Source organism: Diabrotica undecimpunctata, chromosome 6 (assembly GCF_040954645.1).
Source record: "Diabrotica undecimpunctata isolate CICGRU chromosome 6, icDiaUnde3, whole genome shotgun sequence".
Classification (NCBI taxonomy): Eukaryota; Metazoa; Arthropoda; class Insecta; order Coleoptera; family Chrysomelidae; genus Diabrotica; species Diabrotica undecimpunctata.
In genome coordinates, this window is record NC_092808.1 from 108,745,648 (window position 1) to 108,763,183 (window position 17,536).

The following is a 17,536-nucleotide window of genomic DNA, read 5'->3' on the forward strand; positions in this document are numbered from 1 at the left end:
CATCTGTACCTGGTGAAGTGTCTTTCATGCTATTAAGTGCTTCTTGAAACTCCCTATAACTAAAGGGTGTATTGATTGGGTTGAAATCGTCAGAGATTGTAATAGGTACTGCCTCTTTCTCTTGTTTGTAGGTTAGGAATTTGTTACTGTAAATTTGGCTTGATGAGAATTTTTGATAGGTATCAGCTAGTTCGTTTACTATATCCTATGGGTCAGTTAGTAACGTTCTTTCTTTCTCCAGACTTACAATTTGTTGGTAAGTGTGCTGTCCTGTTATTTTTTAGCTTTTTTCCAAACGGATGATATATATTATGTACTGCCGTTTATGCTAGATATGTATTTATGTCATGATTCTTGTTTGTTTTTTTTTATGATTTTTCTGGCTTCAGCTCTACGTTTTTTGTACTCTATTAATAGATCAATACTTTTGTACTCTTTGTATAGGTTCCAAATTGTCTTACATAATTTAATAGCGACCTCACATTGTGTATTCCACCAGGGAACTGGTTTGTGTTTTTGTAAAAGTTGAGATTTTCCTATGGCTATATTAGGAGTATCAAGTATAAGCTGATTGAAGTACGTAAGTGTGTCATTAATGGAGTCTGAAATTTCAATCTGATCCATTCTGTCTGATACAATTTTCTCAAATTCAATCCAATTTGCCTTTTTTAGTTTCCATTTTTTAGTTGGTATTGTGTTTGTGTTTACATTAGCAGTATGTTTTATTAATATGGGGTAGTGATCACTATAAATCTTTTACTGATACCCAATCGAATTGGGTGAGCAACGAAGATTCACATATAATGAGATCAATGGCGGAAAATGTTCCCATATTAAATCTTGTTGGAGAGCCGTCGTTGAGTAGGCATAGGTTCATAGTGTTAAAAACGTTTTCTAACATATTTCCTCTCGGTGTTTTATTAATTTGATCCCCATGTAATGTTATGGCCATTAAACTCTAGCGTGATTATTCGAGATAAGCGAATTTGTTGGAGAATATAGATGATACAAATATTGAACTTTAGTGGGGCCAGTACTATTACGGCTACTGCTTCGATATTAGTTATGAGGTTTATTTTTTAGACAGGTATATTTGACTTTATATATAGAGCTACTCATCCACTGGAATAATTCTAATGGGTTCCATTGGTGGAAAATCCAGTGTAACCTTTCAGGTTGTGCATTGTGTTATTTTTAAAGTGGGTTTCTTTTAAAGAAAAAAGATCTGGTGCATACTTTGCGAGAAGAAGCTGTAGCATGGTTAAATAGGTATAATACCCTTTTAAATTCCAGTGTAATATACAATTAATAAAATATGGCTACTTTCATAAAGTTCCCTCTTTATAGTTTGGGAGTTAATTATGTAATAAAAATTAGTCTTAATCAAATTTATAATAGCTTAAAATAAAGCTTATCTAACGTACTTTTATGTTTAGGCTCCGTAATAATTTGAATCAAAAAATGCATTTTTTACTCCTTTAAATTCTTATAAATAAATAATAACCAAGAGTTGGCTATTTTAAGATCTGTAAGGTTGTTCATGACGTCACTCTTGCGAGTATAATACCAAGAAAGTTTCAAAAATTCAATAATTAGTAAATAAAATCGACCATTTTTACCCCAAAGCTTTGGCGGCTACACTGGTTTGGATTACTTTTGCTCGTTAAAATTCTAACAACAAAGTACGTCTATGCTTTTAATTTTTTTTTTCATTTTTAAATGTTATCTGTGATTTCTTTTTTATAACTGCTCTGTTGTGGCGATTACACTTTCGTCCAAAATAATGAGTGTCATAAACGAAGGTGTACATTTTCGTCCAAGACCCTAAAATTGAAGTATACAAGTTCATCCAAAGGGTCAGGTAAATTTTCGTAATGCTTTTCGAAAAAGCCATTAATATTCTTCTTCTTCCTTTGTCCTATCCGTTTCGGACGTTGGCTATTAACAAGGCTATTTTGACTTTGTTTACGGCACCTCTGAACAGTTCGGTCGATGTTAGTCCGAACCATTGTCGCAGGTTATGCATCCATGAGTGTCGTCTTCTTCCCGGTCCCCTCCTACTGTCGATTCTTCCTTGGACTATTAACTGTAGCAGTCGGTACTTAGTATGCCTCATGACATGTCCGAAGTAATCAAGCTTCTGTTTCTTTACGCTGAAGATTATTTCTTTGTTTTTGCCTATTCTCTGCATTACTTCCACGTTAGTGATGTGGTCTGTCCAGAATATCCGAAGAATACGGCGATATATCCACAGCTCAAAGGATTCTAGTTTCTTCAGGGTGGCTTCCGTTGTGGTGCATGCCTCTGCTCCATAGAACAAGACCGGGAAGACATAACACTTGACCAGTCTTAATTTTAGTTCCATTGAGATTTTGCTTGTGAACCACTTTTTCATATTGTTTCATGATTGTTGAATAATATTAAATATATAAATATGTACGAATATTCGAGTTTATTCATTTGTGAAAAAGTTTATATTGCTTTTGCTCAAAGTGTTTATATTGCTATAGTCTTAAATTGTGGTATAAAAATCATTTATTCTTGAAACGTTATGGAGAATTTCGACAAACGTATGGTGGTGAAAAAAAGTGCAACGAAAAGAGGTGCTCCTCTTTTATTCGTGAATAACTATAAATTCAATTTTGCCGAAAAGTTTAAAAGTGGGTAATCACGCTGGAGGTGTCGTGCCAAAGGTTGTAACGCTGCCGTCTACACAATTGGGGATGATGTAGTAATTTCTAGACAAAACTTAAATCATTCTCATGAAAGTCTGGAGGCCAACTGCATTCAACAACAGTTTGTAAGAGTAGTAGCTCTTTAAATTTTCTTCCAAAAGATATTGTCATTGATTTTGAAAAATTAATTCATAAGACTGTTAAATCAGTTTGGGGTCAATCTAAAATAATCGGATGTAGACTCCATCTTTCGTAGGCTTGGTGATGTAAAATTCAAGAACTTTGCTTAACAAATGATTACAAAAGCAGAACTGAAGTGGGAAAATAGATTGGTCATTGCTTTGGTCCTCTTTTTCTAGATCACCAATAAGTCGGTGATTGCTTAGTTTTTGATCTGATCGAAATTATGCCCGAGAGTGTCGAACTAAATGCTTTTGTTAATTATTTAGTTGAGAAATATGTTAATGAAAACTCAACAATTCCGCCGATACTCTGGGCTACAAAATCATTAGAAACTACAAGAACAACCAATACATGTGAATCTTTCCATTCACATTTACATAAATCCTTTAAATCCTTTAATACATATATATATATATATATATATATATATATATATATATATATATATATATATATATATATATATATTCGGTTTTATAACGTCTTACGACGTTGTCCGACTCCCAAACGCCACTGTATTCTGTCTTGAGTGTTAGGTTTTCGTCCAGATTTCGAGCGCTAGTCGCTTTCCTAACTCCCAGGTTCCAGCTCTGTGGTGGTCTTCCTCGTTTCCTCTTCTCTGGGGGTTGCCACATCATCGTTTTTTTAGGCAATCTTTCGTCCCCCATTCGGCATACATTCCCATACCATATGAGCTGTTTTCTCTCAATATCCTCAACTATAGTGCCCTCTATACCCATTTGTTGTTTTATTACTTCATTCCGTATTCTGTCGGCTCTTGATATTATCATCGATCTTCTGATGGCATCCATTTCCGTGGCTTCGACCTTTTTCTTATATTTTTTGGTTATTCTCCATGTCTCAGCTCCATAAAGTAGGCTAGTTTTAACCATTGTCTCATAGATGTTCCATTTTCTTTTCTTTGATATTTTTTATTCCATAGAATTCCGTTCAAACATGCTATAGCTCTTCGTGCTTGTACAATTCGATGTTCTATTTCTCGTTCGTCTTTTCCACTACGGTCAAAGATGACGCCCAGGTATTTATATTCGTTGCATGGATTTATTTTTTGATTGTCATCGATATCGAGTTGTTCTGCTTCAGCTCCAATTGAGAGGTATTTTGTCTTTTCTAAATTGATATTTAATCCCCATTTCTGGTATTCTTTAATTAGTTTTCTAAGCATGTATTCCATGTCATCTTTGTCATTTGAGATCACCACCTGATCATCTGCAAACTGTAAAGTATATATGTAATCCTGATCATTTAATTGTATACCCATTGATTTGACTTTCCTTTTCCATTGTTTCAGAGCTGCAGAGATATAAATCTTAAATAGAGTCGGAGAGATACAACATCCTTGTCTGAGACCCTTAGTAACTGCAAATTTTTCAGCTAAGAGGTTTCCGAATTTCATTTGGGAGTTTGAACCATAATATAGATCTTTGAGAGCACTAACCAATGTTTAATGTATGTTTGATGTGCCCAGGACTTCCCATAGTTTATTTAGCGGGACTGTGTCATATGCCTGTCATATGCGCCAACTTCTCCGTGGTCGTCCTTTCTTTCTTCTTTCAGGAGGGATCCATTCCAGTACTCTCCTAGGCCATCTGTACTCTGGCATTCTTTTAACATGTCCGAACCAGATTAATTGTTTTCTTTCTATGTCATCATTGATATTTCTCTCCATTTTCATTTCGTTTCTTATTTGTTCGTTTCTAACTCTCTCCAGTTTCGATCTACCGCAGCTTCGTCTCAGATAATCCATTTATGTCGTCATAAGTTTGTTTCTATTAGCTTTGGTGACGTCCCATACTTTCGAACCGTAAAGTGTAATACTTTGGACTATACTACCGTAAATGTGTGTTTTGGTTTCTCGTCGAATTGTTTTTTGCCAGAGAAGAGAGTCTAAGGCACGGGTCGCTGCTCTGCCCTTGTTTATTCTTTCCCTGATTTCATCTGCGCTATTTCCCTTCTTGTTGAAAATGACTTCCAAATATTTGCAAGATTGCACGCCTTTGATTTTGTCGTCTTCCAAGACTAGGTCACATATTTCATCTGTTCCCACTGAGAGATATTCACATTTTGTCATATTCATGTTTAGACCTGCCACCTCATATTCTTCTTGCAGTGTTCTTACCATATAGCTAAGATCGTAGCTGTCTTCGGCAATTACTACCTGGTCATCCGCAAAGAAAAGTGTATATACCTTGTTTTCTTCCACCGTTATTCCCATGTTTCTACATTTTTTTACCCATTTCACTAAGGATCTGTCCAAATAGATTTTAAATAAGGTGGGTGACAGACAGCAGCCTTGTCTTAGTCCTTTTGTTGTTTGAAAAGGAGAGGTGATTTCTTGTCCCATTTTAATTCTTGCAAAGTTTTGTTCGTAATATTTTTGAGTGGCGTTAATAAGAATTGGGTTTATTTTCAAGTTACCCATTTTTATCCATAGTTGGGAGATCGGTACACTGTCATATGCTTTTTCCAAATCTATTAAAGCTATATGAGTTTCTCTATTTCTCTGCACTCGTTTTTCCATTAGAATTTTTAATGTGAATATATTATCCATAGTGGAGCGTCCGGCCCTAAATTCCGCTTGTTCTTCGGGTTGTTTGTCTTTAATATCATTTTCTATCATTTTTCGTAGTACTTTTGAGTATAGTCGGCCTATAGTAGCAATCACTGCGATCCCTCTATAGTTTTTAGGATTCATCTTTGTGCCTTTCTTGTGTATTGGAGAGATATAGGATTGTCTCCATTCTTCTGGAACTTCTTCTCCGTTTAAGCATCTTTCGAATAATTTTCGGATCATCTAAAACAGTTTTGATGATCCATACCTAATCAACTCTGGATGTATTCCGCCTGGGCCTGGAGATTTTTTTAATTTCATTCTCTTAACTGCTTTATTCACTTGTTCTATTGATATTTCGATTATTCCTTCTACTTCCACTTGTTTATTTGTCTGTTTAAACCTTTCTCTTCTCTCTGTTAATAAGTTCTCAAAATGCTCTACCCATATGTTCTCTGGTATTCTATTTATTATGACTTGGTTTTTTGTCGTTGTTCTCATCGTTTTTATAGTTTTCCAGGCTTCAGAGCTCTTTGTCCCTCCTATATGGTTGTCTAGGTAATGGCATTTTTGTTCCCATGTACTTTTTTTCTTTTTAACCACTTCTCGTTTGACTTCTTTATTCAAGTTTTTTATATTGTTGTTTTGTATGTTCGTCTCCCTGTTGTAATAACTGTAGATATACTTCCTTCTTTCTTTTTATCTTTTCTTTCACTTCTTTATCCCACCAATATGGTTTATCTACTCTTTGTACCTGTGGCCCTAAGGCTTCTAGCGCTGCGTCTTTCATGCAGTTTTTTATATGTTCGTATTCATCCGTCGTTGATCTGTGTGATTCCTGTAGTTTTTGTGTTAGTCTCCAGGAGTAAAGTAACTGTGTGCTCTCGTTATCTAGATTATCTAAGGTGTACGTAGTTCTCTCTATTTTTTCTCTGTGTTCTTTGTTGATGTCTATGTGGTTCCTGTCTACGAATGGTGTATATATTTTTTCTATTATCAGGCAGTGGTCCGAGCCGCACTCTGCCCCTCTATTCACCTTTACGTCCTGTGCTCTTAACTTAGTTTGTTGTCTTGTTATGAAATAATCTATTATCGATTTTAGACCTCTTGTGTGCTGATACCAGGTGTATTTATGTATGTTCTTGTGGGCGAAAAAACCATTCAAAATCTTTAACTCATATTGTTGGCATATATTTATGAGCCTTTCTCCGTTGTTGTTAACAGTTTCTTCTCCATGCATGCCTACCACTTTACTTTGAACTTGTTTTCCTACTCTGGCATTCAGGTCTCCTCCGCATATAATCTCATGGCTGTTAGGAATTTCGTTCAGGATTTTTCTAAAGTCTTCTTCAAAAGCTTCCTTTTCTTGCACTGAGTAGTCATCATTTACGGCATATACCCCCAGAACTGTTATTTGTGTTCCTCTTAGGAGAACCGTCACTTTAATAAAACGTTCGTTGTATGCTTCCCAAGATTTAATATATTTTTCAAACTTCTTGTGTACAAATATTGATATCCCTGCTCTTTTAATTTTTCGCTTCCATTTCCTTTTTTCTTGGTCTCAGAGAGAATGGCTATATCTAATTTTCGATTTACGAATTCCTGCATAATTTCTTGTTGTTTGTTCCGGATTACCTGTATATTCCAGATTCCGTAATTCATGGTCCATTTTCGTTGCTGTTTTCGTCTACTGTAATTTAATACATACCATCCGAATATATTCGTGTTTTTAGAGGCTATCAATCAATATCAAAATGAGATCTACATTAGAATTCAAAGTATTCATAAATGTAACAGACCTGATAACAAAACTGTAGCTCGTGAGAAGATTTTGAAAAGTAAAATAGAAAATTTTAATCGAAAAACTATTACTGGGCTGGAATATGTTAAATATACTTCCCATTATTTTAGTTTTTAAGTAAGTTTATTATTATTTGCTATTTATATTGTAAGTTGTAAATGAAATTCACTAATCTAAGATAATAAATTTTATAACTCAGTAAGACAACTTTTTTTTTAATTATGGGATTTATCCCTGCGGAGCTCGACCCCTGGACGAAAGTGTATATGCAAAAATATTTGACTTGGACGAAAATGTTATTTCTTCAGCTAAAAATTTAAGGCAAAACTGAACTCATTGCGATATTCCAAACGAAAGTGTATCTGCTCCTATGTTGACCTCATTACTTTTTCCCTTCTCTTCTGAGTATCTAGGTTCAATACTGTCTTTATTATTGGTATATATTGGTTCTTCATTACTCTATCTTTATGTTCTTAAAATGTTTGTAATATTCTTCCATATAAGTAGGTACTCTTCAATCTTTTTTGTAAATCGTCTTTAATATTACACTTTTATACTTCTTATCACAGAATTGATATACTTTATTGCGTAAAGAATGGGGAAAAAAGGAGAAGTGATGTATACGATTAAACGGAAAGAGTAAGTATATTTTGGACACATAATAAGAAACGGCACTAAATACAGATTACGGAAAAAAATCCTACAAGGCAAAGTATTTGGAAAGCGGGGAATTGGGAGAAGAAGAATATCATGGTTAAAAAACCTGAGAAAATGGTTCTCCATAACCACAACTAATCTATTTAAAGCATTAGTTGATAAAATAATTATAGCCAGAATGATCGTCAATATTCGAAACGATTATTCACCAAAAGAAAAAGAAGAATTGCGTGTTTATATTGTTATTAGTTGATTTATTCGTGTAGTATTTTAGGTATGCTTTTCTCTTTTTGTATGGTAAATATCTGATATTGGTGTAATAATAGGATTTTGATATTTATGTTATATTAAGTTAGTTTTTCTGGCTAATATACTTCGTTTTACGGCATTATATCACACTCTATTTTTGCTTACATCTCTTTACCTGTTCCTTTTGGTAACTGCTTTATTGTAGCTTTATCTAATCTTTCTTTTAAACGTTTTTTATACAGCTATTTCGTAATCTGATATTATATAATATTAGATAAATGTCAGTCACTTGCAATTGAATATAACTAAATACAAGGATACATTTTTTCTGGCTAATATACTTCGTTTTACGGCATTATATCACACTCTATTTTTGCTTACATCTCTTTACCTCTTCCTTTTGGTAACTGCTTTATCGTAGCTTTATCTAATCTTTCTTTTAAACGTTTTTTATACAGCTATTTCGTAATCTGATATTATATAATATTAGATAAATGTCAGTCACTTGCAATTGAATATAACTAAATACAAGGAAAGGTGTAAAGAAATATAGTACCATGGTCAACTCCTAGTAATTTCTGTGTAAAAAAATTAATTTATGACCATAACATTACCATTTTAGAGTCTATTTGGCTAGTTTTAGTTTCCAACAATCAATTCAACTCAATACTTTTTTGTGAATAAGCCACAATTTTACTTTAGCCGTTGCTACACTGGGGTACGACAAACTCCGATAATGTTAATGACACAGTATGAATCTATCTTTAGTGCTTGTTGCACCACTGGCCATCTATCGTTAAAGAATTGCTCGAGATGCTAAAACTCATTTAATTGCAAAATCACAGAACTATGCCAATAAACATTTGAGGCTATGAGAGCAAGAGTTGTCTAACCAACATTTTGTTGGTAATTGAGTTATAGATTGCAATCACTTCTAACCACCTTAAGTTTTAAAGCAAAACCGGTCTAACCAACATTTCCGTATATTATAACATAAATCTCTCAGTAAGGTGATTTTGCATTATAGAAAATAACAAAAATTTGAAAACACGAAAGGGCTAACCCACGAAGTTGAGGAATAGACCAAAATTGTTCAATACGTTAATACGTAAAAGAATGCAAGAGTGGGCTAACCATCCTCTTTGTAGGATAGACCGATTTTAACTGCTAATCAAGGGTATGTATCACACAATCTAACCTTCCAGTGAATAGATGTTTGTGTTAAGGTGGTTACACTGTGTAGTGCAATCCCTTCCTTTTTAATCGAACGAGACACAAGCATCACGAGTATATCAAGAAATAGGATCCTGTTTACTGCATTATTTTAAAAATGTTACATCAAAAAATGTAATACTATATTCCGATCAATGTGGAGGGCAGAACCGTAACATTAAAATGGCTGTCCTTTGCGATTTTATTGTGTCACATCCTGATATTGTGGTGGAAAATACTGATCATAAGTTTTGAGTCAGCGGACATTCTTACCTTGCCTGTGGCCAAGATTTCGGAGTAATAAGTAAGCAAAAAAATTTTTAAAGATATCTACGTACCTGACGACTGGATCAAGGTAATAACACATGCACGAAAGAAAGCACATTTAACGATAATAAAGATGACAGAAAACGATTTTTATTCTACTAAGAAGTTAGAAAGAAATGTAACAAATCGCAAACTTAATACACAAAAATCAAAAGTCCAAACGTTACAGATTCAGTGGTTGCAATACAAGAAAACAAATCAATCCATTTATAATTTATTACAAATACAGCAATAATGCAGATGTTCTCTTTTACTTACTAGATGTCAAAAAAGAGGACATCCAGGGAAATACTTCAGCTAGATTATCTTTATCCCGATGCACGTACAATAACCGAAGCAAAAAAAGATCTTTTGGAATTACTTTCATTTATACCTCCAATACATCATGGATTTTACACAAGCACCAGAACAATAAGATCCATTATACAGAAAGAAGAAGAGTTCATGAACGATGAAGATTAAGTATTTTTGATACTTTGTTTTTTAATAAAGCATATTTTCAACATTGATTTAATTGTATTGTACTCTAGGTCTAATCCACATTCCTATTAAAATTTTTAAGGGCACACTGATGCAAAAGCGGTCTAATCCAAAAAAAGCTTAAATTTTTATATTTTTGTTAAATATACTGCAAGATCTTCAAGTTTTTTGTTATTAGTTAATGATTTGTAAACAATGACTACCTTTTGGCATCATATTTTAATTTTGTAAAATTTCAAAAAAACGCATATATTCTTGGTTCATGTAAATCCATTATTCAATATTTGGGGTTAGCCCACTCTTGCTCTCCGAGCATCATTTGTTCAAGGAGACTGAGATAGTTAAATTGAAAGCGGTTCTTGGACTTATGTACCTCAGTGGTATTTGCGAATCTAGACATTTGCCTTGGGAGGGGAACTTGTAACTTGGGAGAAAACTTTCAATAAAACAACAACCGAAGACATAAGAAAGATAAACACAAACTACACAGGAGACATTAATAATAGGTTTTGTTTAATTTTGGACCTTCCTGGGAGAGAAAATTTCCCTATTTTAACCCCCATATATCCGCCCCTGCTAACTGGTCCCTTTTTCAAACAATATAACTAAATTTGTATTAAAAATTACCTGAAACTACCAAAATATGAAATGTAATATTTGTACAAATAGGGTGTACAAATGTGAAATTATTAATATAATTTCAGTGTATAAGGACTGTATTACATAGGGCTGGTTCAAATAAATTAGGATATGTAGTAAAGGGTTATACAGTCAATAGCAAATCAAATTTATACAAAGGCTTACCAATACTGATGCTACACACACTCGCGGTTTTTGTAGACTTTCACTTGCGGTTGTGCTTCGTACGGGGCAGCTGGCTTTATCGATTTCTCAACACGCGTCTCGCGGTACTAACACTGAGATCACGCGATAGAGCACACTTGCGTCTGTATATGATTTAAAATAGAATTCGCGTTATTTTTCACGTAACTATAACGAGAGAGAGAGAAAGAGAGAGAGAGAGAGAGAGAGAGAGAGAGAGAATGTCTGTTGATAGCGATAGTCAACAAGGAAGAGAGCGTACGTCTGTTGCTAACGATAGTCAACAGGGAAGAGAGAAAACGTCTGTCGCTAGCAATAGTCAACAAGGAAGAGAGCGTACCTCTGTTGCTAACGATAGTCAACAGGGAAGAGAGAAGACGTCTGTCGCTAGCAATAGTCAACAGGGAAGAGAGCGTACGTCTGTTGCTAAAGATAGCCAACAGTGAAGAGAGGGTCTTTTCCGTTTGCCATTTTAAATCTGTCTGTATTTCTAAACTGGTGGGGTTAAAGTGAGAATAGAAAGGGTTAGAATAGGGTAACGATTTTAAAATTGTGGTAGAATGAACAATATTTTCAATTATTTTTTTTTTAATTTGGGATACGTCATACCCACAGTACTATTGATGTAAATTTTCATCACCGGGTTAAATTAAGTTTATTATTAAAATACCACTGGGTGAAAATAAGTTTATTTTGACGTTTAGATTTTCACTTCGGAAATAGTTCTCAAAATACAAAACAATAATATTGTTTTAGAAACAAAATGAACCATTAAACCTTACCTTTCCGGAAGTAAAGCATGCTGTCAATTGAGAGCGTTTTTGTTTCCAGCCAGCGCCTTTCATCAAGAAGGGATTTCTTCCAAGAATTTTGTCTACTTTTAAATCTACTTCAATATCGTTATCTTGGAAGTGTTTAAAATCTCGGACCAAAATATGTTTAATAAATTCTGGATCTCTAACTAATAACATCGGTGTTACTGTACGGTATAAACCAACAAAGGGATAGTCTGCATACTTTCTACAACAAATAATATTAAAAATATTTAAGTGATACGTTGTTACTTGAAAAGAAAATTTTTTAGGTAATACTCGAGAACAACACCTCGCAATACAAGATCACTTAACCCTTCATCAGAGGAGCAACCTCTATGTAATTACTAGTAGATTTTTGAAATATTTTTTTTATTATTTTAATTTTACAAGATAAATAAATATATCTAATAAGGAAGTAAATAACTAAACAGATGATAAATGCGTAATGTTCTTCATATATGGAGAAAAACAAAAAAAAAATAACTATTAATGGATTTATCAAAAACATATTTTGCCCGTAACCGCTGAAGTCACGCAGACTCCTAGTACTTTAGAAGTTATTGCAACTTTTTTCCGGTGACCTTGAATTTTGCGCGCGCTCATGTAGCTATTGGTAGTTATTGGTATTCAGTGGGTATTCAGCTACGGTACTGTGAATACGTTCAAATTAGAAATTAAAGTCTCAATGAATCCACCTCACCCTTAAGGTAGGTTTTGTGATTGTTATAAAATTAAAGGTTTTTGTGTAAAATCTGTTATTTTTAGATGGATTTGGTTCCTAGTACATCAGAAAAAGTTACTTCATTAAAAAATAATTTTGAAAGTACTCTTTTAAGATGGTATATTGAGGAAGAATCTAACTTGTCTGATATAGAGGATGGATATGATATCGAAGAAGAACATACATTAATATCGACCTTCTAGTGAAAGTGATGATAATAAACAATATTTTTTCAAATGGTGAAAATACTGATGAAGAATTTGATTCTTAGAAGAGAATAAAGATGAAATTGAAAAAAGTACTATTATGGGCAAGATTGACAAAAGTTGGCGGTAAATTAACCTGTAAAGAATGTGCGAACTCCACAACATAATATAGTCATAACCCTACCAGGATTAAAGGGTCCTGCTCGTACTCCAGAAGCTAGAGATGAAGCTACTCCATATTTAACCTTCTCATCTCTGTAGCTATGATAAATACTAATTCAGTATACAAACATAAAGATTGCAAAAATTCGAACAAGGTTTGCTGTAGACAAGAAATAAATTTGAAAGATACGGATAGTACTGAAATACGATCTACGGGCTTACTAATATATACCGCGATCTATAAATCTAATGATGAAGATATTGACGCCATGTTTAATGCAAAGAGAACCAGAAAAAACATTTTTATGACTGTTATGAGAGGAAAACGATTTAATGTTTTGATAAATTGCTTGGATGATGTCACATCTAGGAAAGACAGACTAAAAGAAACACCTGCGGCTCATACAAATCACATTATTAAAATGTTTTTAAAAATTGTCAACCTGTATTTAGCATTGGGAAAAATGCGTGCATTGATGAGATGTTAATCGGGTTTAGGGTCCTGTTGCAAGCTCCGGATGTATATATCCAAAAAGCCAAAAAAATATGGCCAGGCTATTCAGCGTCAGTAAAAGATAATAAGCACTAGTATATAACTCCCATACGCCACAACAGAGGCACCAAATAGCGCTGACGTGGTTGGGCGGGTTAGGTTCGGCAGACCTATGTTGTGTACGATCTTATTTTATTCGTAAATTTCTGGGAATCTCGGGTGTTATTGGAATGCTACTTCGGCAGGTAATAGAAAACTGATAATCATTAGAGGTAAAAACTTTGATCTAGGTCCACTGGATCTATGTCTGACTAATAAAGGGATAATAAAATAAAACTATTTTTAAATCGACTTTATTATAGTTAGATTGTTTGTCTGCACAAAAGTTTATGATATATACTCTCTCCAAACTTTGGGTATCGCTTCAATAGGCCGAGTCTGACACTGTTTCCCTTTTAACTTTTTTTAGTCCCTTTAATTTTTCCAAAACATATAGATTTTACGATATACCGAAAATTTACAGATACTACTATTCTTTTAAATTAAATACAACGCATCTGACTATTCGAACATATCGGAAAAACGAAATTCATAGATAACCAGCTAATTTTTGCAGGATACTGTCATTAACGTCATCAAAACATCTTTTCATATTGTCTGATCGAAAATGTTTTCGATTTTCTTGTCTTACGAGTGAAATTGGTCGATTTTTTGACTATCAAAAATTTTATTCGCCTTTTCCAAAAAATTGTTTTTAATGAAATACAGAATAAGATTTTAACATAAATAGCAAAACAAAAAATAAGAATACGTACCTATATATTGCGACATGGAATGTACAAGGAGTATACGAGAAGGGAGCATTAATTATTAACCTGACAAAAGAACTTAAGAAATATAAAATACTCATCATAGCAATACCAGAAATACGTTTGACTGGAAACAACATTGAAAAGAGTAGTCCATACACTTTTTATATAAGTGGAATCAATAGTAGGAATATTCGAGTGGGTTTTATGGTACATGAAGACGAGGAGCAAGTAAAACGATTTGTAACAAAAGAAAAAGGAGAAGTGAAAGATAAATTTTATGAAAACTTATTATTGGTGATGCCAATGCAAAGGTTGGAAGAGAAGCTTTAGTCCACTCTAAAAACTTTTCTTTCAACACACCACACTCTCAATCTGTTCCTGCTTCTCTCTATTCAACCCATACCTCAAGCCCGACCCGCTATACCTAATGTTGTCCATGCTTCTTGTCGGCACCTCCAAATCTTAGACCATTCGTCATCCCTTTCAAACAAATTTCTCAGTTCTCATTTTACTCTTCCACACAACCCCCTTAGGGCTTGGTTGCGGTTCTCTGGGGATCTCAACCTTCTGTAGTCTTTCCGTATCTCACATTTTCAAAAAACACCATAATTTTCTTCTTTTTTACTTAATTTTAACAAAGCCACCCAAAACCATTTCATTTTCACAATTAAGGTTTATATACACCTGAAAATCATTCAACTTATAACTTATCCTTTTACATTTCTTATGTACCTAGTGTTGCTTTATGACAGATAGGTCCTTTCTCAAGTTATAAGTTGATTACTATACGTTCAACATACTACAAAACCATGCCCCAACCATCAAATTTTGTTTATTTTATATAATAGTTCAACGAACACCTTAAGACCCTCATATCCATTAAGAATAAAAAACTAATCCCACAACTTAATCATCACCTGACACCATAATTTTTCGTTCTACTTAATTTTAACAGAGCCAACCCATAACCATTCCATTTTCACAACTAAGGTCATTACACACCTGCAACTCATTCAACTTATAACTTAACCATTTTATATTTCCCATGTACCTAGTGTTGCTTTATGACAGATAGGGCCTTTTTTAAGTTATAAGTTGAGTACTATACTATTAACATACTACAAAACCACGTCCCAACCATCAAATTTTGTTCATTTCATATAATAGTTAATACAATAAAACTTCCACACCACTTAGTCCGTTAACACCCAATCAGATTTTTAAGTTCATTAACTTATAACTTAAAAAGTTTTACATTTACCAGGTACCAAATGTTGTTTTTTGACATACAGGGCCTTCTATAATCAAGTTATAAGTTAAATATTACATGGTCATTATACTTTTTTATTTTATTCACGCAAGAACACTTTTATATTTTAAATATATCCATTCATATTCCACCAATAACAACAAAATTTCAAGAACTCAACTTTCCCCATGTGTCTAGCTTCTATTTTCCAGGTACCAAATGTTGAAGAAACATAAAGGGCCTTATATTAAAATCCCTATTTCACAACACTACTACACAAATGTATAGTTGGTTGCCTAACCATAACCATATAATCTTCTCTCCACATTTCATCTCATATACATAATTTTAAAACAACAACATTGATGGCTGATGCTGTTATATTAATTTATTTTACTTTAACAATTTTAAACAACGTTGGCTTTTGTCTTAAGTAGACACATATAGTTATATTGACTGCTCTGTTACGACTTCCGTCCTAACTTGTCAACATTGTCATTTCAATCAGTTGCTTCCATAAAGTCCTCGTAGACACACCGTCTCAGGACTAGCAACTTCAACTTGGAGTCATATGTCGCCATGTTACCTAATCCAACGGTAACTTTAACATCCTAATAATTTATAAGAAATACTGTCAAACAAATGTAACTAATTATTTGTTAACGGGTTTTTACCCATATATTTAGTGGCTACATTCATGTACTCCTAGTAAGTATTCACACTTTACATTAACCTTGGTCAAAATTTAAACTTCATGTTCTTTTTAATTAAGTGGTTACATATTTTCTAGGACACTGATGATGGAATGATGGATTCCGAAAACGTTTTGTCTAACATAGCCCGTTTGGGTTTTTAAATATATACCTTTTACAGAGGATTTTAATTAATTTTTTAATATATGGTATACAGCCAACTACAGGAACGTAGATTCCTTGTAAATATGATTAGTTAAAAATTGTTTTGTTTGCTGTCCGCTAAGGGTTGAGATACTGAGCTAGGCGAAGCATAGACGATAAGCTCCCATGGTTGATGGAGGTATTATTTTTATAAAAGTATTCCAATTCTCTTTGGTAGTCTGACGGCTATCCAGCAAAGATCGTCTCCAACAATTAAAATACTTTGGATATGTTATGATAGCAGACGTTGAAAACATGGAAAGATTCATTATATAAGAAAAGATAGAAGGTCAAAGATCACGAGGAAGATCTCCAACAAGGTGGAGCGGTCAAATTCCGGTCAAAGATATGCAAAAGACATATGCATGAGTTAAAAGAAATGACCAGAAACAGATCTTTGGAGACGGAAAATACATAACATCCCGATGACCACTACACTTCCTCCGGGGGACCTGGATTAAAGCGCGATAAAGAGAGAGAGAGAGAGAGAGAGAGATTGCAAATAAATGTGTTGCACGTGAAGCAAAAAAATCGAGATAGAGAGGTTTCTAAAAAACAGCAACAGTTGTAACTGCCTGCTTTGATTTGCAAAAAATATTAACTACACCCCAATCACAGGATTGTTCACTGTTTTATTATAAAAGGAATAGTTAGAGTGCCCGGCGGCAAATTTTTTAGAGATTTATAATGTCTTGAAACTTCTTGTACGGCTTCCTTGGACCAAATCTGCCACAGTTTTCCTCTGTGACTTTTTTTGGTTCGGGGGCGTTTTCTTCCTATATTTTCCGAAACATGACCGTTTCCCGGCATGTGCAAAAATGATACATACTCTTGCCATATTTATTGAATGGCTTGATTTCAGTGAATAATAAAAGGAAATAATATTCTCTGACGCCATAGATGGGACGGTAAGGGTGTACACCCCCCCCCCCAAATATGACCGAAAAACGGTCAGTGCAAAAATGATAAATAACCAGCTAATTTTTTCTGTATGCCTTGCTTTAACGAGGAAACTAACGGTTCTATTATTGTCTGACACCAAGAGCAAGCCCTTTTTCCAGGCTGACGCGTCAAACGTGCCCTTCTCACGCCATTTCTAAAATGATTAATAACATTTTTTTCAAATATATTTCTCTCTTAAATTAAATGTTGAATACATTTCATAACTTGTCTGACACTCAAAACGGGGCATAAAGTGTAAAAT

General features: G+C 33.9%; 1 protein-coding gene across 1 annotated transcript in view; it reads right to left on the reverse strand.

Annotated features, from left to right (window-relative positions):
• Window positions 1-17,536, reverse strand: part of LOC140443712 (cytochrome P450 6j1-like) — an 80,294-nt gene that overhangs the window by 49,198 nt on the left and 13,560 nt on the right. The window contains exon 2 of the mRNA XM_072535098.1: window positions 11,761-11,998. Within this exon, the coding sequence (XP_072391199.1) occupies window positions 11,761-11,998 (238 nt within the window). The remainder of the gene's footprint in view (window positions 1-11,760; window positions 11,999-17,536) is intronic.